The sequence below is a fragment of the Canis aureus genome, chromosome 22 (genome assembly GCF_053574225.1).
Source record: "Canis aureus isolate CA01 chromosome 22, VMU_Caureus_v.1.0, whole genome shotgun sequence".
NCBI classification, from domain to species: Eukaryota; Metazoa; Chordata; class Mammalia; order Carnivora; family Canidae; genus Canis; species Canis aureus.
Window position 1 is genome coordinate 36,843,775 of NC_135632.1, and position 26,611 is coordinate 36,870,385.

Sequence of the window (26,611 nt, forward strand, 5' to 3'; positions counted from 1 at the left end):
GACACACAGAGAGAGGCGAGACATAGGCAGAGGGAGAAGCAGGCTCTCTGCAGGGAGCCCAAAGTGGTACTCGATCCCAGGACTCCAGAATCACGTCCTGAACCAAAAGCAGATGCTCAACCACTGAGGCACCCAGGCGTCCCACACTTAGTTTTGTTATAGATGCTGTGCATCAGGTTTTGGCTTTGCTATTATAGTTTTTCTACCTGTACTTGAAGGAAACTTTCAGGAGATTCTAAGACCATAACACCATTTGCTGCTATCTTCCCAGAATCCCTTGCTATTTTACATTACATTCTCCTGCTAAACATTCTCAAAGCTGGGATACTCTGGCTCATATTACCTCGTTTCCATTCACATTCAGCTGTTCCCCATGAAGAATATAAAATGTTTGCTTTCGTAAAGAGACTGTGATGGACTTACTTTAACACACACTCACACATCCACACCTACCCCCCCCCCCACACACACACACAAGAGGCCTTCAAATCAATACCTAATTTTTGTTCTTGTTCTGTCACATACTGTTGTGGGCTGAATTGTGTTCCCCAAAAGTCATACTTTAAAGCTCAAATCTCAGAAGTGACTATATTTGGAATCAGGGCCTTTAAAGAGGTGATTATGTGAAAATAGGCCATTAGAGTGGGCCATACACCAACCTGACTAGTATTCTTGGAAGGAGAGGAAATATGGACACACAAAGAGGCACTAAGAATACACATGCACAGAGGAAAACCTATGTGAAGACCTAGCAGGAAGGTAGACATCTATAAGCCAAGGAGAGGCTTCAAGAGAAACCATCCCTGCTGACCTATTGATATTAGACTTAAAGCCTCCAAAACTATGAGAAAACAAATATCTGTTTTTAAGCCACTTATTCTGTGGTATTTTTCTATGGCAGCTTTAGCAAACTAATACATTTAATATCTTGCAAATGTGGAAATCTCTCTGAGATATATACCTTTTGCTACTGAGGGCTTTTCTAGAGATGCTATGTGAAATGTAAATATATGCATATTATTTATTTAAATATTAAAAATATTTTCTTTTGTAAAATAACTAGGATGGGCATGAAGAGGAACCAGATAGCTATGTAAAAACAAATATCTTTTTTTTTTTAAATTTGATTTATTTATTCATGAAAGACACACAGAAAGAGAGAGACAGAGACAGAGAGATAGACAGAGGGAGAAGCAGGCACCTTGCAGGGAGCCTGATGCGGAACTCGATCCCAGACCCTGGGATCACGCCCTGAACCAAAGACAGACACTCAACCACTGAGCCACCCAGGCATCCCATAACAAATATCTTAAAAGACATGAATATGGATGCTTATTTTATTAGGTTACTTATGAACGTATTTGTAGTCCCATGTCATTTTTCAGATCTAAAACTAATATTTTCAAAGCAGAGACTTTGTATTTTCTAATGGAAATTCTGAAGGTTCAATAACTAATTTAAGAGATGTATTTATTTCTTGTCATTATATCTGAAATATTGTGTTAGAAATCTGATTAGGAATTTCTTTTGCAGTTTTGTGCTTGTAACTGAGGATTGGGACTTGAAATACAAATTAAACATGTTTTATTCCAGGCCCTAAATTATCTCTAATCTGTGATTGGAACCATCAAAATACCTGCAAAATGCAGGTATCTGTCTTCTTGCTATTTGGAAAGAGTAGAATGCATTTGGCGAAGTAGTCATATGTATTCCTCTTTATGAACTAAGTATAGTTGAACACAGGCTTAAAATATAGCTTTAAAATATTTTTGAAAACCTCAAATCTAGTTATATTTCATATTCAATGCTACAAATGCATAGAAAGGTAATAACAGGATAAATTGCAATAGCAGAATATAAAGCTAGAATTAACCCACTAAATGTACTCAAACATCAGTTCTTAATTAAGCAGTATTAAAAATGTTGAAGTTTCAAGTGGGAAGACCAGCCACTAGCTGTCTGTAGAGGCACTTAGCAGGTAGCATTATCTGGGTCAGTTCTCATTAGCCCATGGCCTTACACCCAGCTTTGAAGGCTCAGAAACTCAATCTTATCAACATCCCAGAGTTATTCTTTCCCAGAACAGTTGATCTTCTCTGATAAAGCTAAAAAAAGCTACAGAGAGACTGATACAGAATCTAGAAATGACTATTTAATCTTTATATTATAAAAATAAAGAATTGTCAAGAGAAAGAAAGCACTTTGTCTCTAGTCAAGCTCCATGGAAAATCAAATTACAGAGACATTGTCAAGCAGAAACTAGGTTCTATTTAAGGTAACAACCTTGGGTATATTTACACATTTTACAAAGTTTTTTTAAATGTGAAAATTAATTTATAGAAAGTATTTTTGCATTCTAATTTACTATAGTACAATTTAATGGTAAAATATGCCTTTAAATTAACAAACTAATACAGTGATACATTTTAGATATAGTATTCAAATTTATAAATTGATTTCTATAGATCCTTTCAGTCTTATAAAATATTATTTGATTACTTCTTATTTGCATTCTTTTGCCTGTGGATTAATATAATGTGGGACGCCTGGGTGGCTCAGCTGTTGAGGTCTGCCTTCGGCTCAGGGCACGATCCTGGAGTTCTGGGATCGAGTCCCACGTCGGGCTCCCTGCCTGGAGTCTGCCTGTACCCACCCCCCGCTCATGAACTTTAAAATACACACACACACACACACACACACACACACACACACACTTATAACGTGTGTGAGGGAATGGAGATGGGGAATTGCCTCTTCCTATCAGCCCCCTATAGTTAGATACAGCTTAAAGATTTTGTGGCAAATACAGCATTCAGTTAGTGATGATTCCAACTCATCCATTTTGTTTCCCACAGATTAAGAATGAGGCCCAAGTAAAATTAGTTCTCCAAACATCCAAACCATAGTTTGAAAATACAGTCATGTGCTTCACATTGAGTATATGACAACTGCAATCATGCTTAAGTTTCAACTTCTACTGAAGGCAATAGCTATCTTATTAAAGATTACTTCCACTAGATGAGAAATGTGTATGACATCAGTTTCTTCATGATATATTTGCACTTCTCTTGAAGCTGCTTGTTGTGCCCAAATTTCCCCTTACCCCGAAGTGGATTCCAACACCTGATATCTCTTTGTCTATTTTATATTTGTACATTTTACCTCCCACCACCCACAGATTCTAAAATTAATCACACAACTTTCCTTGTAATTCTAATACCTTCCTATTGGGTTGCCTACTCTTCTTCTCCCTCTTCACCTTTAAGCCCATAAGACAACACTTCTGAATTTTTCATCAATATAAATGTGAAAAATCAGAAAGTAGAAGTGCACAATGCACTATCATCTCAAATAGAGTTCAGAGTGAAAGCAAAAAATGGACATCAGTTTTCTTCAATCACACTGAGTCAGGGAAAATGATGGATACAGCATGTGGAGAGAAGTAATCATGTTTTCTGTGTCTGTTGCCTCTCCTCAGCTTCTCCTGCAGTTTGGTACATTCTGTTTCAGATGAAATGCAGAGACTAGGAGTCTGACAGTTCCTTTGCACTGCCTGAAAAAATATTAACATGCCCTAGTTATTTGGACATCTGACAATACTTTTCATAATTCATCTATAAATCAACATGCAATATATTCTATAATATGAATGTTTTAAATAACCAACAGAAGCTTTTTTTCTTTTATTAGTATCTAATTCTTTTTAAGAGTCATCTCTATTTTTATTTATATATTTTTAAAATTTTTATTTATATTTTATAGAGTAATAATTTAAATTGGATACTCTCGGGTCCAGTAGGTTTGGTGTTAAAAGAAGTTGTATCAGAATTTGTGTCGGAAAAGCTTATCTTAAACATAATAACTGCAAGGGTTTTTTTTCATATCTCAAGTGATAGAAATACTGTGATTGTTTTACACTGCGTGAAATTGGTACTACTTATAATTTGATATTGCTTGTCAATAATCCTTTTTAAAATTTCTGTGAGGTACAAATAACCTAGTATTAAACATGAGCCCCTTGCATTTTACAAAGAGTAATCAACAAATACAGTGTAACAATCAATTTGGTTTCTTTTAAAATTATTATTAATCCATTGGAGGACCCACTGTTTTTTATTCTGATAAGTTAGGAGTCTTCAATACAGCTACCATTCATTTTTAGTAATTTATTTGCCTATGGAAATCTTCTTTTGAGTGAGTCCCTTCAGAAATGCAGATTTCCAATGTAGGTTTAAAAGATAAACTCCAACTCAAGTTTTCTCTTAAACACTCTTAAGTGTTGCCAAATAGCAATGATACTCTGATGTAAACCTGATAATAACTAGATGGTTCTTCATTAGGACCTGAATCTTTACTTGACTTTCCATTATCATTTCCAATTCTCCAAAGTATTAGGCTGCTTTGGGTTCCACATAGTCTAATTCAATTTGTAATCCTCTTGCCCTCCTCTTCATGATCTAGGGCTGCCAGACAGACCTTCTACCTTCCGTTCCCATTACCCAGAAAGGTCTAAGAGCCAAAGAACTCTGCTCAGCATCCAGGGAGCAGCTAGACATCTCCTTCTTTGCACACTTCACCGTCCCTGGTGACTGGTGCACCCAAGTCATCACCTCCTGGCAGCTACCCTTGGGATTTGTCAATTTCCTGGAATTAATATTTTTTTGCATTAATAATACTAAGAATGAAGTATTTTTGTTAGTTTACACTGTGTTATTTGTGATCTGTAAAAACTTTTTTACAGTGGTGTGGTAGATATATTTCTATATTTATAACTTTGTAACTTTCTTATCAATTGATAACTTAATAGAAAATCAACCATCTGTAGTCCTCAAACCCAAGTAATTTACAGATTTTGCATTTTTGTGATTTCAGATTCTTTATAGCATGATCTGTATGCTTCCTTTAGGTTTTAAAATTGTCTAAATATCTAACTTACCTAGTTTCTAAATAACTAAATGAGGCAAAAATATTTTTGTATCATTCTTTTTACCTCTCAGTTATACCATTTATCTTCTTGTATATGATTATATACCTGTATATAATTAGTTTGCTAGGGCTTCCATAACAATGTATCAGAGACTGTGGGTAGCTTAAAAATAACAGAAATTGGGCAGCCTGGGTGGCTTAGCAGTTTAGCGACGCCTTCAGCCCAGGGTATGATCCTTGAGACCTGGGATCGAGTCCCATGTCAGCCTCCCTGCATGGAGCCTGCTTCTCCCTCTACCTTTGTCTCTGCCTCTCTCTCTCTCTCTCTGTATCTCATGAATAAATAAATAAAATCTTTAGAAAAAAATAACTAATTTCTTACCATTCTGAGGCTAGGAAACTCAGGTCAAGTTGTCAGCAGGTTTGATTCCTTCTGAGGTTTTCTCCTTGGCCTGTAGATGCATCTTTCTCCTTGTATCTTCACATCGTCTTCCCTCTGTGCATGTCTATGTCCTAATCTATCTCTTTTTATAAGGAAGCCAGTCATGTTGGATTAGGTCTCACCTTTAACTTAGCTACTTTCATAAAGACACTATCTCCAAATGCAGTCACATTCTGAGGTACTAGAGTTATAAGAACTTTAAATATAAGAATTTGGTGAGCAGAAAACAATTTGGTTCATAATGATGGCATTTTACAATATTTTAATTTGCCAAAAACCAAAAATGTGTAAAGCACAGTTTGTGTGAATTTTGTAACAGCACATTGAGGAACCAGAGTCACAGTAAAGCCTCGTCACATGCTTGAGGCCTCTTGTCTAATAGAAGGCAGAGCCAGAGTCTTGAATCTCCTGATTTGAACATCACTATCTTTTTTCACTAGGGAGCTGCAAACTAAGGTAGAACTTGGCATCTCTTAGTCACATCTTCTTGACTTTATTTGCTGCCTTCTTTTCCTGCTTTAGGCTACAAACAGTAGGTCAGAGTCTAGAGACACTGGTAAAATAGCTAAAATTTAGTTGAGGTACATGTATTTTGTTTTAGGCAAATGGAAAAATGAAACATATCAAGGAATTTCTTGGGATTTATGGCACAAAAGGACACATTCCTAAAGATTTATTTTTAAAAAGTAAAGGCTAAATTTTGTTTCCTGTACTAAAAATTTTTAGGAATTTGGTCTCCTTTCAATGGTGCAGTTAGGGGAAAGGAGCAATTAAAACAGCCAAGCTCTATTTCTGCTTTTCCATAGTAGTTAGAATCTCCAGTGTTATCACAGCCTGAGCTACCAGTACCCCTTGGGCAGCCCTGACTCAGGAAATGCCAACTCTCTCCTACCCCATCAGAACTCTGTCAGTGGGATTTTAGTAATTAAGCATTCTTCTTGGTTAGAGCTGATTCAAAACTGCCATGAGTCTTACCTTTCCTATTAGCAGTATCTGAATGTCTCTTACAAATCCTGGAGATGATTCTTCTGTCTAATACTTCTTTCTCCTTATATCTTATATTTATCTTAAATATGTGACTTTTCCAAAGCATTCTATATCTACAAAGATACAACTGATTACTTGTATCAAGTGAATATTCTACTTTTAAAGGATTCAAGTATGAATATGTTTAGGTTTTGTGAGTTACTAAAATTTAAAGGAGAAAGTTTAGTGTATGATTGTAGCAAGATGTATTGATTTCTGCCTTTTCAAAAGCATCAAAATAATTAAAAATACTTTCTTTTCAAAGTTGGCCAGGGATACTTTGCCCAGATCCTTTTAAAGGAAAATATGTGATTTATGACCTGGATGGAAATGTTGAACAATATCACATAGAATTCCTGGGTGATCCCCATTCAAGATCATGGATAAATGCAACATGTGTTGAACATTATAGTATCACATTAAAGGTAGGTACGGTAACATCAATATTTATTCTTCTTGTGCTTGTTTTTGGTTATGGCTATTTTTATCTCAGAATCTAAAAGATGTAACTTTTATATTTATATAAATAAAACAGCATATACTGTTTAAAATAAAAAATTTGTATTTTTTAAAAAGTTTTTTTTAAAGGAAGTATGGAGGCTGCCCGGGTGGCTCAGCAGTTTAGCACCTGCCTTCAGCCCAGGGTGTGGTCCTGGAGACCAGGGATCGAGTCCCACGTTGGGCTCCCTACATAGGGCTTGTTTCTCCTATTCCTCTCCCTCTGACTGTGTCTGTCCTCTCTCTCTCTCTGTCTCGAATGAATGAATGAATGAATGAGTGAATGAATAAATAAATATTTAAAAAAAAATAATGAAGAAAAAAAAACAAAGTATGGAAAGTAGGGTAGTTTTAAATTTTATTTTCCTAATGGCGATATAGTATAAATCAACTGAGGACTTTACATAATTGCCTTTTGAAACAGTTTTAAGATTACCATTTGGTAGTTTTTAAAAATTCCCTTGAGAAGACTTTAAGTTGTAGTTCTAGCTCCCAGGGAAAATTAATTATGGAATGCAACCAGATTTTCAAACTTCAAACAGAATATTTCATCATACTAACTCCTTCAGTATCTTTTTTACTTTTTTTAAACTTTAAATCACACACTACAGCTAATGAATAGACTGGACTCTCAGGTTAATGAGAATAGGTGAACTAGGCCTATTTCCATGGTTTGGTTTATTCATTATAAATCAATTCAATTATCTGTGTATTCTAATTTTGGAACTTTTAATCTGGAAACCATGCTTTCATTAGAAATATTATTTAAAAATAGATGTCAGAAGTGTGGATTCTTCTGACTGGATGGTTTCTATTTTATAGTGGAAAAAATATATATTCAAATATACATGTGAATGTATATATAGTTAAGGCACACCATTTAATCAGCAGTATAAGTAAATATGTGTAAATTTGAGGTACTTTAAAGTGGGTTTTTGCCATATCTTTGGCATGAGCAGTATCTTTTTTTCCATTCAACTTGAAAGCAACTGAAAGGGAAGGCTGTTTTAATGAAAATATTTAAGTATGGAATAATATACATATGTTCATGTCATGATAATTGTGAACCAATCATCTTAATGTGAGGCACCTTCTCCACTTTAATATTTTAGATGTGTTCTTAGGCACTTCTACTGGCAACCACAGAAAACAGGAAGAATTGTTCTCCCTTCTGTGCCCTTATCCTCTTTCCTAAAGGACAGGGAAACCTTCTAGCTTCTGATGAAGCAGACCTTAGAATCTTAAAGATTTAACAATATGATTAAGAGCAAGGCATTCCTAAGAAATTATATTTAAATATAAGTAAAAAATAGAAGTGAATTTTTAAATTGTCTCAATTAATATTTCTCCTAGGATTTGAATTCTGTCAGGATTAATTTAAGTAGCCTGATGTGAGTGCTCATACTGTTAATCCCAAGGACAAGGAAAAAATCTGATGCAAAACAAAGGCAAACTCAAGCATCCGGAGCCATATGTTTTTAACCTTCTGAAAGCATTAAAGTGAACTTAGAAATTTTAGCAAAGACCATCAATTCAGGGCTGATTAAATGAAGCAGACCTCTAGTGCAATGATGAGGACAGATAAAAATGGGTTTCCCCTCTTGATTTCCCTACTCCCCCAGCTAGCCAGGTGCTCTGGGTAGATAACCCAACTGAGTGTTCACAAGCTCTGGGGCATCCTTTCTCCACTACTGTCATTCAGGGTACCTTTCCTACCGGCTTCTTTTTTGTCCCTTACTCTTTTTGTCTGTGTCTTTTTCTTTACTTGCTCCCTTGGAGCTGATATAATAGGGGTGACTTTCTCTGTGGATCTCTTCATTCAAGCTGAAATTTTAATTCCCTTCTACCTCAAATTCATCTGGCACATGCCAGATTGTCCCTCTGTGCTCTGATTCCCCACTTCTGCCTATATAAGGATCTCCACTTACCACGTAGGGGAGGTTCACATTAACACCTCATTGCCCCAGTCTATTCAAGAAACAGAAAGAAAGGAGGTTGACTCAGAAATACTGCCAGCCAAGGTAGGAAAATGGTAAAAAATGTTACATATGAGAAACTGATTGAAAAAGAATAATTTTGAAATATGTATTATCTAGGGATAGCTGAGATTTCCCTGTCCCTGAGAGATGGAGATAGTAGCAACCCCAGCCTACAGTTCTCTTACGTAGACTTCCCCCAAATTTAATCTTTTAATGGTCCTCTCTGCACTGGAACTCCCATATCCTCAAATACTGTCTCTACACTGTACTACATTGATCCACATATTAAGTTCACATCCCCTTCCCCCATGAAAAAAGATGACTCACACAAAAATTAATGTATAGTAGACAATCTGGACTTTCTTAAAGATTTTTCTAGAAGTGAATGAGGGATGCACATTGCACAGGTTGTCTGATCTCTTTTTCTAAAACTAGCAAAGAATGATAGGCATTTATAACTTTCAGGGCTTAAACCAGCTAGATCTTACTTCATACATTATTTCAACATCATTTTATCATAATTTGTGTAAGCTTAGCTTAACACATGATTAAATATTTTAGAGTTTTCACTGAATATGGACTACATATGTTTTGCAGGGTTTATGTTAAGGTCGGAGAGAAATGTTATCTTAGAAAGACATTATATGCATTTATGAGAAAATGAAATATTTTAGTTTTAGATTATGATAATTTTAACTTTTAATTCATGTTTGCCAAGTTTTTTTTTTTTTTTTGAACAGTCATTTTCCTCTGGTTGATATTTTTTTAGGACCACTGACTTACTAATTTTATTGTTGAAAGCACAATAGAGCTCTGTCACTGTCTTTTGATTGGTACAGATGATAAAGTTTTCCACAATAAATTAAACATCATAGATATACTGGGATATAGTTTAGGAAAAAAGATGAAGAAAATATTTAGTTGAGTATTTGTAACTTATATTAGTTTATTCATACATTTTATCTTTTCATTTACTAAAAATCAGTTGCTGTAAAGACAGATGAAATTTTCCCCTTCCTTAAAGAAAATAGATGTGAACATGTACTGGATGGCAATTTTTCTTAAGTATTGATGCATGGAATACAATTATTTCCCCACTAGCACAAATGTTATTCCTTTATATTTAGCAGATACCCGTCTGCATGAAGCAGACCCATTATTTGCAAGTTTATTTTTTAGTTTGATAGATTACATGACTTAGCTTAGCATTTCTTAAGCCTGGCCATGCATTAGAAAGCTTTATGAAATAACAACAAAATGACAACAGCAACAAGAATGTGACCATGCCTGGGCTCCAGTATACTGGATAAGTTAGATCAGAGTCTCTTGGAATAGAGCCAGGCCTCAGTAATGTTAAGTTTTTCAGATGAATGTAACGTGCAGGCCAGAGAGTGAGAACCACTGACTAAATTTTCTCAGCTTTGTGCATCAGAGTTTTATCAGCCTTATCTCTAGTAGTGTGGTAATATAGCTTTGGTTATGGCTTACTGTTTCCTGTTGCCTTTTACTTCTTTCCGTAGTCTTTCACTTTGGTTTGCCTAGAAATTATGCTTATGGCCATATGTTCACGTGTCAAACCCAGTAATGATCTGTTTCATTGAAAACAGCTTTGGGTGACAGGCACTGAGGAGGTCACTTGATGGGATGAACACTAGGTGTTAAACTATATGTTGGCAAATAAAACTTCAGTAAAAACAAATGAAAAAAAATTACTTCTAATAAAAAAAAAGAAAACAGCTTTAAGGTCATTTCTGTCATTCAGCATTATGCATAATTTACAGATGTTACTGATAAAGCTGATATATAATTTGGACTTAATATTTTTAGTATGTTGAACTTGATCACCTATCTTATTGATTGTATAGTCATAATTTTTCTTGGACGTAAATAATATACTCCAACTAATTATTGCTTGGCCTACACTTTTCTAGTTTTTCATGTTTCCAAGAAAATGTAGAGAGTTCACCCCTGAGGCTGTGATGCTCTTATGGTAAAATTTAGTTTATTTTGTCCATGATGTTAATGGATTTTTTTTATGCTATATATTTTAGTAGTTTGCTTACCTACTGTATGTGGAATATATCAGTAGGTATACAACCATCTCTTCGGGTACCAGATATCATCTGAGTATTTGCCCACTGTACTATGGAGTTGCCTGTATTTTTCAGGGAGATAAACAGGAAGCAATACCATATTACTAAAGATGAACTCTGCAGCTCCTATAATTCTGCTTCCTTATTGATGAATCATTAATAGTGTTCACCAGAATTTTCCAGGTCTCTTCCTGTTAAAAGTAGAATTGCACATTTGATACTTGTGGTGGAGTGGGGCCAGTGAGTTGTGGAAATGATGAATGTCACCTCTTTGAGCATGTAAATGTGTGCAGCACAACATCCTCCAGAATTTAGTTTTTCCCTGTGGCACTGTTATGGATAATGTTTGAAATGTTGATATGCTACTTTCTCAGCCTGGGTCCCTGAATGACTGTTCTTAGCAAACTACCTCCCCCTCCCCACCAGATAACAGATACTCAATGTGAAGAAGATATAGACCTTATGTTAAGCCCTTGGGATTATTCCAAAAGATACACTAATGATGGCACAGAGGATGTCACAATTCTTTGTAACTTTAGAAGAACCATTCTGAAATTTTAGTACCCTTAAGAATTTGGCCTAATGACTGAAATCCTATTACTCTTCCAGTCTGAAAAGAAATAACACAACTCGTTATCCTATAGCAACTTTTAAATAAGTTTGTTTCTCTGCCGTATAATGATAAACATATGAGTGGAAACTACCAACTGATGATCAATTTATTGAGTATAAATTTGGTCTAGTAAATATCTTCCAACAAAGGACTCTGATGTCAACATGCAGTATGATGACACCAATGGCTAAAAGAGCCCCCTAGCCAGTAGTGATATAGTGAGTCTCTGCCATAGGCCACAAATTGGGTAGATCCTTTTCATATAATTCTTAAAGTCTTATAGCAACCCCATGAAGACAGGCATTGTCACTATTTGACATATAAAAGAAACTGAGATTCAGGCTACTTGTTTAGCTGAAAGTCAGTCAGTTACCAAATGATGAGATAATGGTTAGAGTCAAAATGTCTAGTACCAAAGTCCAAATTATTTCTCTTTCTATACCATGCCAATTTACTTATTCATAAGAAGTGGCCTAATTTATTGTTCAAGATTTTTCCCACATTTGTACCTACAAAATAAGGAAAATTATCACCTTTTAATTTTAATATACATGTTGAATCATGGCAGTTTCTGGTAGAGTTGCTTTTTATTTGCCCCTTAATGTTCCCCTTTGGAGGACTAGTGACAAGCAGAACTCTTTGTATTTTCAAATTACATTTGCAATAGTCGTAAGAAGTGCATCTGGATTAACATCTATTTGAGCAAGTGTTTTGCTCTTTAGGATCCAAATTCTAAGAATGTAGTTTGTAATAAGGATTAGCAAATTAATTATAACTAGATCATCAGGCAGTATTTTGGTCTTAGAGTAATGGAGTGAAACTAGATACCAATCTATTGAGCCAACTCAGTAGAAAACTACATTTGCTATATATAGATGTATCTCTATCTATCTATCTATCTATCTATCTATCTATCTATCTATCTATCTTCCTCATCTTACAATGTGGTTTCCATTCTGATAAACTCATAATAAGTTGAAAGCATTGTGAGTCAAATGCATTTAGTACATATAACCTACTGAACATGGTTTAGTGTGGCCTACCTTAAATGTGCTCAGAACACTTATATTAGCCCACACATGGGCAAAATCATCTCATACAAAGCTTAGTTGATAATAAAGCATTGAATATTGCACATAATCGAATGCTGTAGTGAGAGTGAAAAAAGCACAATTGTGTGGTTACAGAAAGGTTGTCAGCATACGGGTTGTTTACCCTCGTGATCGTGGGCTGACCGAGAACTATGGCTTGCTACCACTGCCCCCCATATTGCTAGCCAGGAAGAAATTCAAATTCAAAATCTGAATGGGTATCATTTTTGCACCATTGTAAAGTAAAAAAAGATAAGTCGAACCATCACAGGTTGGGGACCATCTGTATATATATATATATATATATATATACAGATGGTCCAGGAGGAATGTGGTGCAAAAGCATATATATATATATATATATATATGCTGACAAATAAGATCTATAGCTATCAAACTCTCAGTAAGTTTTTATTTTAGAAGTTTCATATATGACATAAAATTTGTAATTTTGGTGGGCAGCCCCGGTGGTGCAGCGGTTTAGCGCCGCCTGCAGCCTGGGGTGTGATCCTGGAGATCCGGGATCGAGTCCCACGTCAGGTTCCCTGCATGGAGCCTGCTTCTCCCTCTGCCTGTGTCCCAGCCATTCTCTCTCTCTCTCTCTCTCTCTCTCTCTCTCTCTCTCTCTCTTTCTCTCATTCAATAAATAAATAAAATCTAAAAAAAAAAAAAAGTTTTTTAAAAAATTTGCAATTTTGGTATTATAGGGTTAAGATTTTTTGTTTGTGGAATGCCTGGGTGACTCAGCAGTTTAGCGCCTGCCTTTAGCCCAGGACATGATCCTGGAGTCCTGGCATTGAGTCCCACATCAGGCTCCCTGCATGGAGCCTGCTTTTTCCTCTGCCTATGTCTCTGCCTTTCTCTCTCTCTCTCTCTCTCATAAATAAATAAAAAATAAATAAATAAATAAATAAATAAATAAATAAATAATAAATAAAATCTTTTAAAAAAAAGATTTTTTGTTTATGCGCTTGTTTTCTAAGCATTCTTTAGATTTTGGCCTACAGAGGTTAAGGGAATTAGAACATGTTGCTATAACTATGACATTATTTGTGACTAATACACCAAGAAAACTTCTGTAGTAATGTATAGGAAAAAAATTAAGTTGTCATAGTAATAATAAGGCAAACTCTAGAGCCAAGCTCTTTGGGTTTGAAGGTTGGCTATGCTGCTTACCAGACAATTAAACTCAGGCAAGTCACTTAGTCTTTACAAATCCCACATGCCTCACTATAAAATGGAGGTTATTATAGTATCTGCCTCATAAAGATGTTATAAGGGTTAACTGAGATAATATATGCAAAGCATTCGGCATACTGCTTGTCATATAATAAGTGCTTTTTAAATTATTATTATTGAAGTATAGTTGACATATGATGCTATATTCATTTCAAGTGGGCAGCAAAGTGATTTGACAGTTTTACACATTTCTTAATGCTCACCACAATAAGTGTAGTTACTACAGCAGGCTCTTAATAGACATTAGTTGATATTATTCATTGAAACTACAGGGGAGGGCAGCCCCGGTGGCCCAGCGGTTTAGCGCCACCTTCAGCCTGGGGTGTGATCCTGGAGACCAGGGATCGAGTCCCACATCAGGCTCCCTGCACGGAGCCTACTTCTTCCCTCTACCTGTCTGTCTGTCTCTCTTTCATGAATAAATAAATAAAATCTTAAAAAAAAAAAAAGAAACTACAGGGGAAGTATACATTTAAATTATTTATTTCCTTTCCCTACGAACCCACATCTACAGGAAGGAGTACCAAAAAGATACCAATTACAAGATGGAGAATAATATCTTTTCTTTTGATTAAGATCATATGTGAAAAAATGATATAATTTTAGTGTTGTCGTTTTTTTTTAATCAACCAACATGCTCCCAGCAATGCAGGAAATAAAGCTAATTGAGCTTCTTATCCTTTGATTCTTTAGTACATGACTGAAAGAGACCATTGCTGCAATGCTTTTCTTGGTTAGTGTAAACAGAAATGCTCTGAACTATTGAAAGCAGGAGGTAAGTTAGAGCTTTCTTAATCTGACTCCTTGGTGAGTGAATAGTCCCCAATATCAGCAATGCCTTGAGAGTACTTTGGATTTGTTTGATGGAATTTGGAAGGAGAATAAGAAATATTATCTTTGATGTTCTTTGCAACTGAAAGAAACCAGTTTCTTTCCCTATCTCTATTCTGCTTTTTGATTCACTTACATTTATGTATGCTGACTTGACTGCTCCAAATAAATTCTTGAATTCACCTCTGTCATCTCCCGACTTCATCTCTTATGAATTTAGATAGCTGCGAACTTCTACTAAAGTTTAAAAATCTAAATCCAAATAATATGGCCAACTTTATATTCAACTTATAAAGGATAGAACAGGTGGCTCCCTTTCTCATCATCAAATACATGAAAAATGTATTAAATATCACCCAGGTTTCTCATATTGACTCTTCACTGGAACAGCAGTAATCTTTTCTAAGAAATTCTCAATTTTCTAAAAGTGTTTTTAGTTACTGTTAAAGGAACCAGAGTCAGGTCATTGGTTTTAAGCCAAAATACAAGGCTCACTAAATTGTCTTCAGAGTCATACCCCTTATGAGTTAAGGGTATGCCTTAAAGTGAGTCTTTTATGTTGGAGTTCTTAAAATAGTGGAGTAACTTTTTGGTACATTCTTCCATTAGGGAATAGTGAAATCCAAAACTCATAATCATATAACTGAAAGTCTACAATTGAACTATTAACTTACTTACTCATTTTTTACTAACTCCCCCACATATTAGATTACTTGTATCATATCTTCTAGCCAAAGGCCAGGACCAGTCCATGACTCAGGCAAAACCCATTTTCCCTAAACCCTACACAATACTGATTAAGCTAACTTTGAAAATAAATTTCAGAATTATCACTTCTTTATAATTTTATCTCCCAGAATGTGTACTGATTCTGCATTATGTATTTAACCATCCTCTTCTAGATCTCCCACCTGCTCTTATGATTCACTGTGAAATAGAATCTGAGCATCTGTCTTTGATACAATAATTGTTTTCTCATAAACACATATTCCATAAAAAAACAAGGAAATATGGAGTAGAAAATAGCAGCCAAGTAACTTTCCTTTAGGTCCAGGTCTTGATAACCATATGTACTATTGATTAAAATCCATTATGCCAATCCTAACATTTTTAAGGCTCAGGGCAAATAAGCACATGCGTATTTTCATGGCTGATTTAAACCCATCCTCCCAGTCTGTTGAATGTCCTTAGCTATAGCAAGCGGCCTGGCCAGAGCAGTGGGAGATAGCTGCACTTTAGCACAGGCCTTAAAAATTATCTGTTGACTCAGTTTCATCAATACATTCTGTGCTTCCTGTGCTCTGTTTCATTAATACTGATATTTCATTACTAGTAATTCATTACTAATGCTATCATTTTACGTAGCAGTGTTTACAATGGCTCTCTCTACAGATTTAATGATATACTTAGTTTTACCAAAAAAATGTCTACAACTTGAGGGGCACCTGAGTGGCTCAGTTGGTTGAGCATCTGAATTTTGGCTCAGGTCATGATCTCAGGATGCTGGGATTGAGCCCCTGTCAAGCTCCACAGTCAGTGGGGAGTCGCCTTGGGGTTACCTCTCTGCCCCTCCCTCTTGCTCTCTATCTCAAAAAAATAAAATTTTTTTAAGTCTGCAACTTGAAAGAATATATAAAATTCTTTAAACTGTACATAATAAATTTGATTCAAACTTTTGATACTTTTTTAAATTATCATAAAATATATGTAACATAAAATTGAATATTTAGCCCTATGTTCAATGGTGATTTTAGTTTTCAATTACTGATTAATAATCCCTCCCCCCCCAATTCCTAAGAAGTATAAATGTGACCTGATACAGAAAGTGCCAGTTGGCAGTTCTTTGTTAATTTTCTTTTTTTTTTTTAATTTTTATTCATTTGTGATAGTCACACAGAGAGAGAGAGAGGCAGAGACACAGGCAGAGGGAGAAGCAGGCTCCATGCACTGGGAGCCCGACGTGGGATTCGATCCCGGGTCTCCAGGATCGCACCTTGGGCCAAAGGCAGGCGCCAAACCGCTGCGCCACCCAGGGATCCCAGTTCTTTGTTAATTTTCGACACACTCTATTTCTTGTGATACGGGCTACAAGCCGCTTCATAACACCATCTTTGTGATTTGTGCAACAGAATTGCCTTAAAAAAAAAATTTTGTTTATTTGAGAGAGAAAGAGAGCATAAGCATAGGGGAGGATTAGAAGGAGAGGGAGAAGACTCCCTGCTGAACAGGGAACCTAATATGGGGCTTGATCCCAGAACCCTGAGATCATGACCTGAGCCAAATGCAGATGATTAACCACCTGAGCCACCTAGGCATCCCGACAGAATTTCCTTTTAGTGCTATAAAATTTTGCAGTGATTAAGCCCACAAATTCTGGACCTTGATGGCTTGTGTATGAATTCCAACTTTATCACTTACTAACTATATGAGCTTGGGCAAGTTCTAAACTCAGTCACTCTGTTTCTTCATTTGTAAAATGAAAACAACAGTACCTACTTCATGAGATTATTAGAAAGTTAAAATGAAGTGTTGTGAAGTGATTAAAACTCTGCTTGACACCTCATAGTACACAAGCATTGGATAAATTAGTAAAATTTAAAAAATAATCATAGATCTTTCATAGAACTTCTATGGAGATAAAATGTGTACTCAGTCAACTCCTCCCTGCTATGAATAGAGTTCCTATCTCATTTTCTTGGATTGCGTAGGCCAAATGATAAATATTTATGTCCTCATCATTTATGACAGTAATAATGAACATTTGAAAAATGCTTTACATTTTACAAAGTACTTTTTACATACACTATTTCAATGTAATCTTCATTCATTGTTAAGAAAGTGAAGTTTAGATTAAGTGACTTGCCTGAGGTCATATAGCAGCAGAACTGGGACTCAGGCCTACATCTTCTGATTACAAACTCCAGGTTTTTACATTATATGTCAACCTGTTTGAAATTTATATTGGACCATCTGCTTCTAATCTTCATAAGCATATCAAAGTCATAATAAGGTATCATCTGTAAATAGAAGATCACAATGTCCTTCTTATTGATCTCCTGCTGTTAATTCAGCCAACTTGATTAATTAACCATAAACCAGAACTTTTCAAAGTTAGACAAAGATGTGAAAGCTTTCTTCTTCATGTTTAGTGTATTGATTCCTAGCAATAGATTTAGAACTTCTTCATGACTGTCACTAAAACCTAGTATTTATTTTATTCTCTTGTACCTTAGGAGTAATTGGTAATTATTGATACAAATATTGGTATCTTGATAGCAGGATTTGTTTTGGTTTTTTGTTTTGTTTTACTCTACTGTTGGTTCCCCAAATTGCTCATTATCACATTCTCCCAAAGAGCTCTTTAAAAATATTACTATTCCTGGGGCAGCCCAGGTGGCTGCTCAGCGGTTTAGTGCCACCTTCAGTCCAGGGTGTGATCCTGGAGACCCGGAATCAAGTCCCACGTTGAGCTTCCTGCATGGAACCTGCTTCTCCCTCTGCCTGTGTCTCTGCCTCTCTGTCTCTCATAAATGAATAAATTTTAAAAATATTGCCATTCCTTATTATTTAGGCATAAAAAAGGGAGGGAAATTTTACCATTTTTGACAACATGGATAGATTTTGAAAGCATTATACTACGTGAAACGAGTAGACAGAGAAAGATGAATACCATATGACCTCACTTATATGTGGAATCTAAACAACAACAACAAACTCATAGAAAAAGAGATCAGATTTGTGACTATCAGAGGCAGAGGGTGGAAGAAAGGAATTGGAGGAAGGTGATCAAAAGTTACACACTTCCAGCTATAAGGTAAATTAAATACTAGGGTATAAGGTACAGCATGATGACTATAGCTAACACTGCTGTATGATATATAGGAAAGTTGTTAAGAGAGTAAATACTAAGAGTTCTCATCATAAGGAAAACAATCTTTCTGTTTTTTTCTTCTTTCTTTTTATTGTATCTATATGAAAAGATGGATGTTAGCTGAACCTATTGTGGTAGTCATTTCACAATATATGCAAAACAAACCAATCATGCCGTATGTATGCCTTAAACTCACACAGTGATGTGATGTGTATTATTTCTCAATAAAACTAGGAGAAAATACAAACAATTGTCTGTGTGCATATGTATTTGTGTGGATATATAGAGAGTGTATTGTGTATACACATACACACACACACTCACATGCATATACATTTCTTCCTGAACCTACGTACTTAGGAATGTTCTGTGAAACTATATAGTTCCTCAATCTCAAGAACCACTATATAGCAGATTATGTCACCATAAATACCTGTTTTCTATGTCTACTGGAATTAGTTAAAGAAAATATTCATGAAAATGTGTTTTTTATTGTGTTGTTGGTGTGTGTGTGTGTATGTGTGTGTGAAATGAATAAATGTGTTTATGAGTTTGTGGTGCTGAAGAAGCCAGACAAATCTTCAAAAAATTATGATGTTACACTCCCCTGTCCCTTCAAATAGTTTCCTTCTTTAGTGGCAGTTGATTTTCTCCCTTCTATGACAGCTACAGCCCTCTTCTTCTTCCCTTCTTCTCTCAAAATCTGATTTCAGTTCCATCACACTAAATGACTGATATATTGGTTGTATAAAAATTGTTTTCAGAAGGATGTCAGTCTAAATAACAGACCAGCCTAAAATGCCAGACTGAGATTTCTTTAAAAAACAACCACCACTACACAAAATGTAGTAGTTGTATATTTCTTCTAATAGGAAAATAGCTTAGATATTCAAATTATTTAGTAAGTATATGTTAAAATCTAAATTAATAAGTCATCTGGTAGCCTGTGATTTTTCTGATTTTCCATTGGGACTATTTTAAACTGCTTGTCTTCTTCCTCCACCCTCTATGCCCAGGTTTTGAAGGAATACTCAGTTCTTGTTTTTGTAATTCCTAATATTTCAAGCTAACTAATGGAATCACACTGTAATTGGATGCTCATATTTCCTTATTCATTCTTCCTAATTTCTCCCCTAGTACTCATTGCATTCTCAGTATTATCTCTCAGATATAATCCATAGTCTCTCAGATCCCTGTAAGGGATCAGACTAAACAGAACTAGAACTTTTTTCTTTTTAAAAAGACTTTATTTGAGGGAGAGCAATAGAGAGAGCACAAGCCAGGGTGGGGAGAGAGGGGTGGGGAGAGAGGCAGAGGGAAAAGGAGCTGACTCCCTGCTGAGCAGGGGGCCCAATGTGGGGCTCAATCCCAGGACCCTGGAATCATGACCTGAGCCACAGGCAGATACTTAACCACCTGAGCCACCCAGGTGCCCTAGAACTTTTTTCGAGGGGGCAATTTAGCTAGTTCACACTTTCCAGTAGTGTGGAGAGTGGACATAAGTTATTTTGATCTTAAAATCCTTCTGAGTTAGAGTAAGCAAAATTGCTATTTATGTCCATAGGAAACTTAGAATAAACAGTAAGTTAGTATGATTTTGAAAGCAATATTTGCTTCAGGTGTTCAATAACTGGAATACACTATCTAAATAATCCAGAGTTGACTTAAAGATTATATGAACTGATGCTAAAGATGAGAGATGAGAGGGGAGGAAGTCGAGTGTGTGAGCACATAATGCACATGGGTGTGATGTGGCTATCTTCCAGTGTGCATCAAAGGAATGGGAATGTTCTTACTGTCTAGATTACTGGTTGTTGTTGCAGAAATCCAATTTAAAGAAGACAAGATATCCTTGTGATTAACTTTCTACTGAATTGCTTTAAGTGAAAACAATCTGCCCAACAGAGGAGAAGAGCAATTGCTTTGGTGTGTTAGTAAATAGAACGATGCATCAGGGCAGTGCATGGTTAGAGTCAGCGAGCTACACTACAAGTCTGAATGTATAAATAGCATCAATTAACGTAAATCACCAGGCAGACTACCTTAGAATAGGCAGTAGTGTTGATCCTCAAACATTCAGGAAAGATGCATTCCAAAGGAAATTTTTATATATTTTTAGATTATGAAATTTGTGAATTATATCCTCATGTTTCTGAAGGCATATTATGTAAGAAATAACTTAAAGTAATGGTCACTATTTGAAGTCATTTCAATATATGAAGCTCAGTAAAGCAGGCTAAGTATCTATGATTCTGGCTTTTCAGATCTTTAATATATGCTCAACGCTGCATCTAAAAGATAAATTTTCTAAATTATAAGTACTTATTTTGCAGCTAACTTTAATAATGATGTAACCAAAATCATAATTTTGAACTCTAGATGCTACCGTTGTACGTACAGGATTGTAGTGAGGCTCTACCATCCCCCAAAGAGGTCACATTAAAAAGCATTTTATTGAATTACTTTAGTCTTAAAATTAGGTACTATTTTTTATGTAGTATCTAAAGTACTTGAAATTAGACACTTTTTTCTTTTTTTTCTTAAGATTTTATTTATTTACTCATGAGAGAGAGAGAGAGGCAGGCAGAGACACAGGCAGAGGGAGAAGCAGGCTCCATGCAGGGAGCCTGATGTGGGACCTCAATCCCGGGTGTCCAGGATCAGGCCCTGGGCTGAAGACGGCGCTAAGCTGCTGAGCCACCCAGGCTGCCCCTAGACACTTTTTTTCTAAGAAAAAATATACTTACTAATATCATGGAATAAATTAGTGGCCCATGAAGAATTTTACAGATCTGATTTCTGTACAGAAACTGAAGTTTATGTTATCTTAAAGTAATATCACCATATCATAATGCCCAGTAGTAATCATGTTTATAAATTTTTCTTTTACTCTTCTAGGGTTTATTACATAATTCAGGATTAAAATGCAGGAGCTTTCATTTTCATCTCCAGTTTTCTAACTGGATTTAATCAATGCCACATTGAACAAAAAAAAATCTAATTAAAATAATAAATATTTTTTAAAAAATAATAAAATAAAATAATAAATATTTAGTCAGCTTCTATTATTTGCAACTCTTCTAGGCTTAGATGTGAACAAAACAAAATTCAAATGCCTTTGTGAGACGTAAATTAGGAGGTTAAGACAAATAATAATGAAAGGTAAGGTATGTTAATTGTTAATGAGTGCTATGGGAGAAAATTAAGGGAAAAGGACAGGTAGAGTTAGGAAGTAAGGTGCCAAGGGTTGAGGAGGAAGGACTACCACCTGCTTATCAATGCTGATATTCAAAGTCCCTTAGCTAGGGAATTCTTGCCCACAGCCAACCAAACACCAGTTCTATCGATAGTATTTCGTGTTTTGATTGTATTTTCCCCTTTCATGTATTCCAAAAAGTAGTCAGGCCCCTGTGTTCCCATGTGCCGGGGAGTTTTCTGTTGTGGAGGTCAAAAGCAGAGCTTGCCTGTCTTCCTGACCTGAATTCCTTGAAGATGAGAAAAGGGTGGACTGAAAACAGAGAAGTCAGTGCCTCTGAGATGGACAGGCAGGAGCAGCTGAGCTGGGAAGAGATCCTTTCAGATTTGGAAGAGGACAAGTCTGTCAGTGCCCTGAGAAGTGTCAGTACCTCAAAAAATAGCATCATGGCCCACCCAGAGACGTTGAACCCATGCCATCAAGGTTCCCAACTTCCAAAAAATTATTTTGTCTCGTGTGGCCAAGAAGCTTTAGATTGCCTGACTGCAAAGGACTGGAACAAAGATGTTGCTATTCATGTAACCACTATGGGTTGTAGAGTAATGATCTGTCTTCACTTTTCAGGCATCATAAATTTCTTTCCAATTTATATGAACCTAGGGAAAGTAAGGGGTGGCCCCAATGACTGAGATCAAATTTCTTATCCTTGTTGGATGCAGGCTGTTACACTGTATTTTATTTAGCAAAAATCAGTAATGCTTACAAGTTTGAGGCATAAGATTTATCCTGCTACAACATCAGATCATTACATCTTGATTAACTCTGAGGTGGAAAAGCAATCTTAAAATACAAAGTAACAAAAGAAGAATTTCTGCTGGGTTACAAATTTCATTCCTCTGGCCTTACTGGGTAGACAAACACATATATATTATTTTTGTTGACTTTGCCACTCCATATTAGTATGTGATGACAGCACAAACTTTATTCAATAAAATGGGACGTTCAATTTTTCCCTCAAATCCTGGGAAATGTAAAAATAATATTAAGTCCTTTCAGTCAGCCACTAATACTCATGAGCAAGATCATACAAGACAGTCATTTACGAACTTCTCAATTTTGGACACAGCTAGGAATCTTCTCAGACACAGGGTACTACTATCTTCCCTGTCTAGCCATGTGTTAGTAGTCTCAAACTTCATCTTTACTCCAAATAAGGTACTATCTTCCCTGTCTAGCCATGTGTTAGTAGTCTCAGACTTCATCTTTACTCCAAATATTTACATGTTTATTCATCTAGCAAGAATACATCTATCAAGAATCATCTTATTTACATTCATAAATTCACACAAATTTTTAGACTCTGTGTCTTCCTTCTCTTTCTATGATGATTACTTACTTTCCTCCTCCACCCTAAATTTAATAAACTGAGAAAACCCAAATTTCCAGAATATTATAAACATAGTTAAGGGCATGATATCCCTTCTTGGGATCATGGTATTTATTGGAATTTGAAGATGTCCGGTCCTTTTTATGACTTCATCTGAAATCTTTGATCTTTCTCCTTGACTTGATAAGCTTATAGCACCTTGAAAGTCTGTTAAAGAGATGCCTTTAAAATTTCCTTCTTAAGTATATTTGAAAATTTGTCTGTGTTTTGTTTTGTTTTCAGGATGCAAGATACTATGAAAGTTCTAGCATTATTACATATACCCAGGTTTTAGTGAAAGACATAGGTCTTCATGACTGCAAAAGATGAAGACAAAAATAATTATTCTCACGTTGCAAAGGATGGGCCAAAACCAACATGGCAGCCTTTAGCCCAATTTATGCAAGGATATAAAATGTTTGGGGTTAAGCATACAAAATTTCTTTGGAGAAAATAATGACATTCTGTGGCATTTTCCCTACACCTCCTCACTCTTCATCTTGGGAAAAGAAAAGATGTTGCTTTTCATCTATAAGGGATTTTTTTGAGAGCTTGATGTGTATACTCTTGCTTGAGCAACACAGCATACTGGTGTCCAGCTTTCCTCCGAGGAATCTACAGAGTGAGAGTATCTGGTTATCAGGTTTGGCAGCAGAGTGAAAAGAGCTAGAGGCACTGAGAATAGCCAGCATTCCCATGGTTTAGAGGAGAAATGATGCAGCCAACATGGGAAAAAGAATCAAGAGTCATTTTAAAAGGGTCCCCACCCAATATGGCTTGCTGCTCCCTTGCAATCTAGGCAGAACAATGCAGTGAAATGGTGATGGGGTTGGGGATTGAAAACAATCCGCTAAAAGAATGACCTCCTCTGTCAGGGGGAGCTGTTCCTAGTTGATAGAAACCATTCTCCAAAAAAAAAAAAACACAAGATTCCCCATAATAAAAAAATACACTGAACACATAAAGCACCAACCCCAAATTGCTGTGGTCATGGTCAAAAACTTTTTTTTTTGGAATTTTTTTCCATTCTCCACACCTAATCTCTTCAATCCCAGAGAACCCAGAAGATGTGGGGAGAGAAAGAGAAGCACATAGAGGAAAAGGAGGTCCACTTCAGCCTGAAGTATGCCTCTAGCTGGTGGAGGACAGAAGCTTTAACTTAAAGTGGAGTTTGGAATTTTATCTCTTATGTACGAATTGACATTTTAGTTTTTGAATTTTAGGGGACATTTTATTACCTGAGAGTTACCGGAAAGTCACAAGAGCTGTGATAGATTTCAGTCAAGGGTTTAGAAACCTCTAATTTCTAGCTTAATAGAGTGATTTTGAATGGCAATTATTTTCTGCTTGAGTTTGGATCCTATTTTTGATACCACTTGGTTTTGAACAATTCTTTGTTAAATCTAAAGTTAATTATCTTACTTGACTTTTGGATGAAATGGTAAATGTAGATATTTTCATGCCTTTGAGAGATAATTTTGTATTTAAAAAAGAAGTTTTTATCTTTTTTTTAAAGATTTTTATTTATTTACTCATGAGAGACACGGAGAGAGAGAGAGACAGACAGACAGACAGACAGACACAGGCAGAGGGAGAAGCAGGCTCCATGTGGGGGCCTGACGGGGGACTCAATCCAGGGTCTCCAGAATCAAGCCTCGGGCTGAAGGTGGCGCTAAACCGCTGAGCCACCCGAGCTGCCCAAAGTTCTTGTATCTTAAGAAAAAAGATAGGAAACTAGTTTTTGCCTTAGTTTAGGCTTAAGACAACATTGTTTCCTTTGCTGAATTTTGTCCAAAATGTAAAACTTCAAGTTCAACATTTATGTCATTAAATACTATGGTATTTTTAAATTGAACTTAATCACAGTATTATTACTGTAATTCATTCAAGCATGATGTTCGTTCATCCTTCACGAACGTTGCCCTAATAATTAGTATATGGAATTAATCTGTCTTGTTTGGTGAAATGCTGAGCCTTTATTTCCGTCAATCCAGAAGCTTTTCCTTGGCATATTCCAGTTGAAAGATTATGATAATGTCTTAAACAGCTTAGTTTATGAAGATGATTGCGAATAAACATTTTTTGGTAACTTCTGCAGAAGAATTCTATTTAAATAAGTGTGAATCACTTCAGCATGTCTTGAAAAATACACAGACTCATTCAACTGAAAATTTTATTTTAATTAGAGAAGACATTGATTGTTCAGGTAGGAAATTGGGTTCTAAAAGTATATAAGATTACTATTATTATGTAGTTGTCTTGGTAGAATTGGCTAATACAGTTAGCCAAAGAAAGAAGCAAAAATACACATACAGGAAAGAAAAAGAGCAAAATTATCCCTATTAGTAGATGATTGTTTACCTGGAACATCCATGGAGCTCATTTCTAAAAAAAAAAAATAATAAAAAATAAAAATAAAAATAAAATATACTATAAACAATAAGAAAATTCAGTTACATGGCAGTTATAAATTACTATACACAGGTAATCAGTGTGAAAATATGAAGGGGTAAAAGTTCCCATTTATAATAGCAACAAAACATACATAATACAGGGATAAGCTTAAGAAGCATGTAACAGCTAAATGAATGAAACTTTAAATTTCTACGAAGAGACAGAAAATAAAACCTAGGTAAATAGATATAATCCTCTTCTTGGTTTAGAAAATTTAATATGGAAAGATGTCAATTCTCCCTAAATTAATTTTAAAGCAATCTCAATTTTTTAAAAGGACTTAAGACAAATGCTAAATTGTACAGGAAAATTAAATATAGAAGAAGGAGTTAGGCCTATAAAGCTCAACTAGTTAAAGCGGTTTGGCACTAATAGTGATTTGACAGATAAATAGAACAATGTAATATCCAAAAATAGACTCCAGACTACTTGGAAATATAATTAGTAGTTAAAAGTTATATTCAAATAATTAAAGTAGTATTATTTTTAAAATTCTATGGGTACAAATGGCTAGCTACTTGAGAAAAAAAATAGAAGGTATACAAATAGAAGGTATACCTCATACCTCTAAATTAGTACTAGAAGGATGAAAGATTTAAATGAACATAAATGACAATACAAATATCTAAAAGGTAAACTGTCAACAGGAGATCTTTGTAATACATGTGGCAAAGGATTACTTTTTAATTTATAAAAATTTCTTATAAACCAATAAGAGAAAGACCAATATAATATGAATACAGGACCTGAACAGTCATTCCAGAGAAAAGAGAATAGCTTTTAAAAATGTAAAAAAATAAAAAAAAATGTAAAAAAATGATGAATAAGTTCTGGGATCTAATGTACAGCATGATGACTAAAGTTAATAGTATTAGACTATATACTTGCAAAAAAAAAAGTAGATCCTAATTGTTCTCATTACGCAC

The 26,611-nt window shown here is 35.4% G+C and overlaps 1 protein-coding gene across 6 annotated transcripts in view; it reads left to right on the forward strand.

The window, feature by feature from the left end:
* The window catches only part of ZCWPW2 (zinc finger CW-type and PWWP domain containing 2), a 146,142-nt gene that overhangs the window by 49,409 nt on the left and 70,122 nt on the right, over positions 1-26,611 (forward strand). For all 6 annotated transcript variants that reach the window (XM_077865531.1, XM_077865530.1, XM_077865534.1 and 3 more), the window contains one exon: positions 6,660-6,819. In XM_077865531.1, coding sequence (XP_077721657.1) covers positions 6,660-6,819 — 160 coding nt within the window. The remainder of the gene's footprint in view (positions 1-6,659; positions 6,820-26,611) is intronic.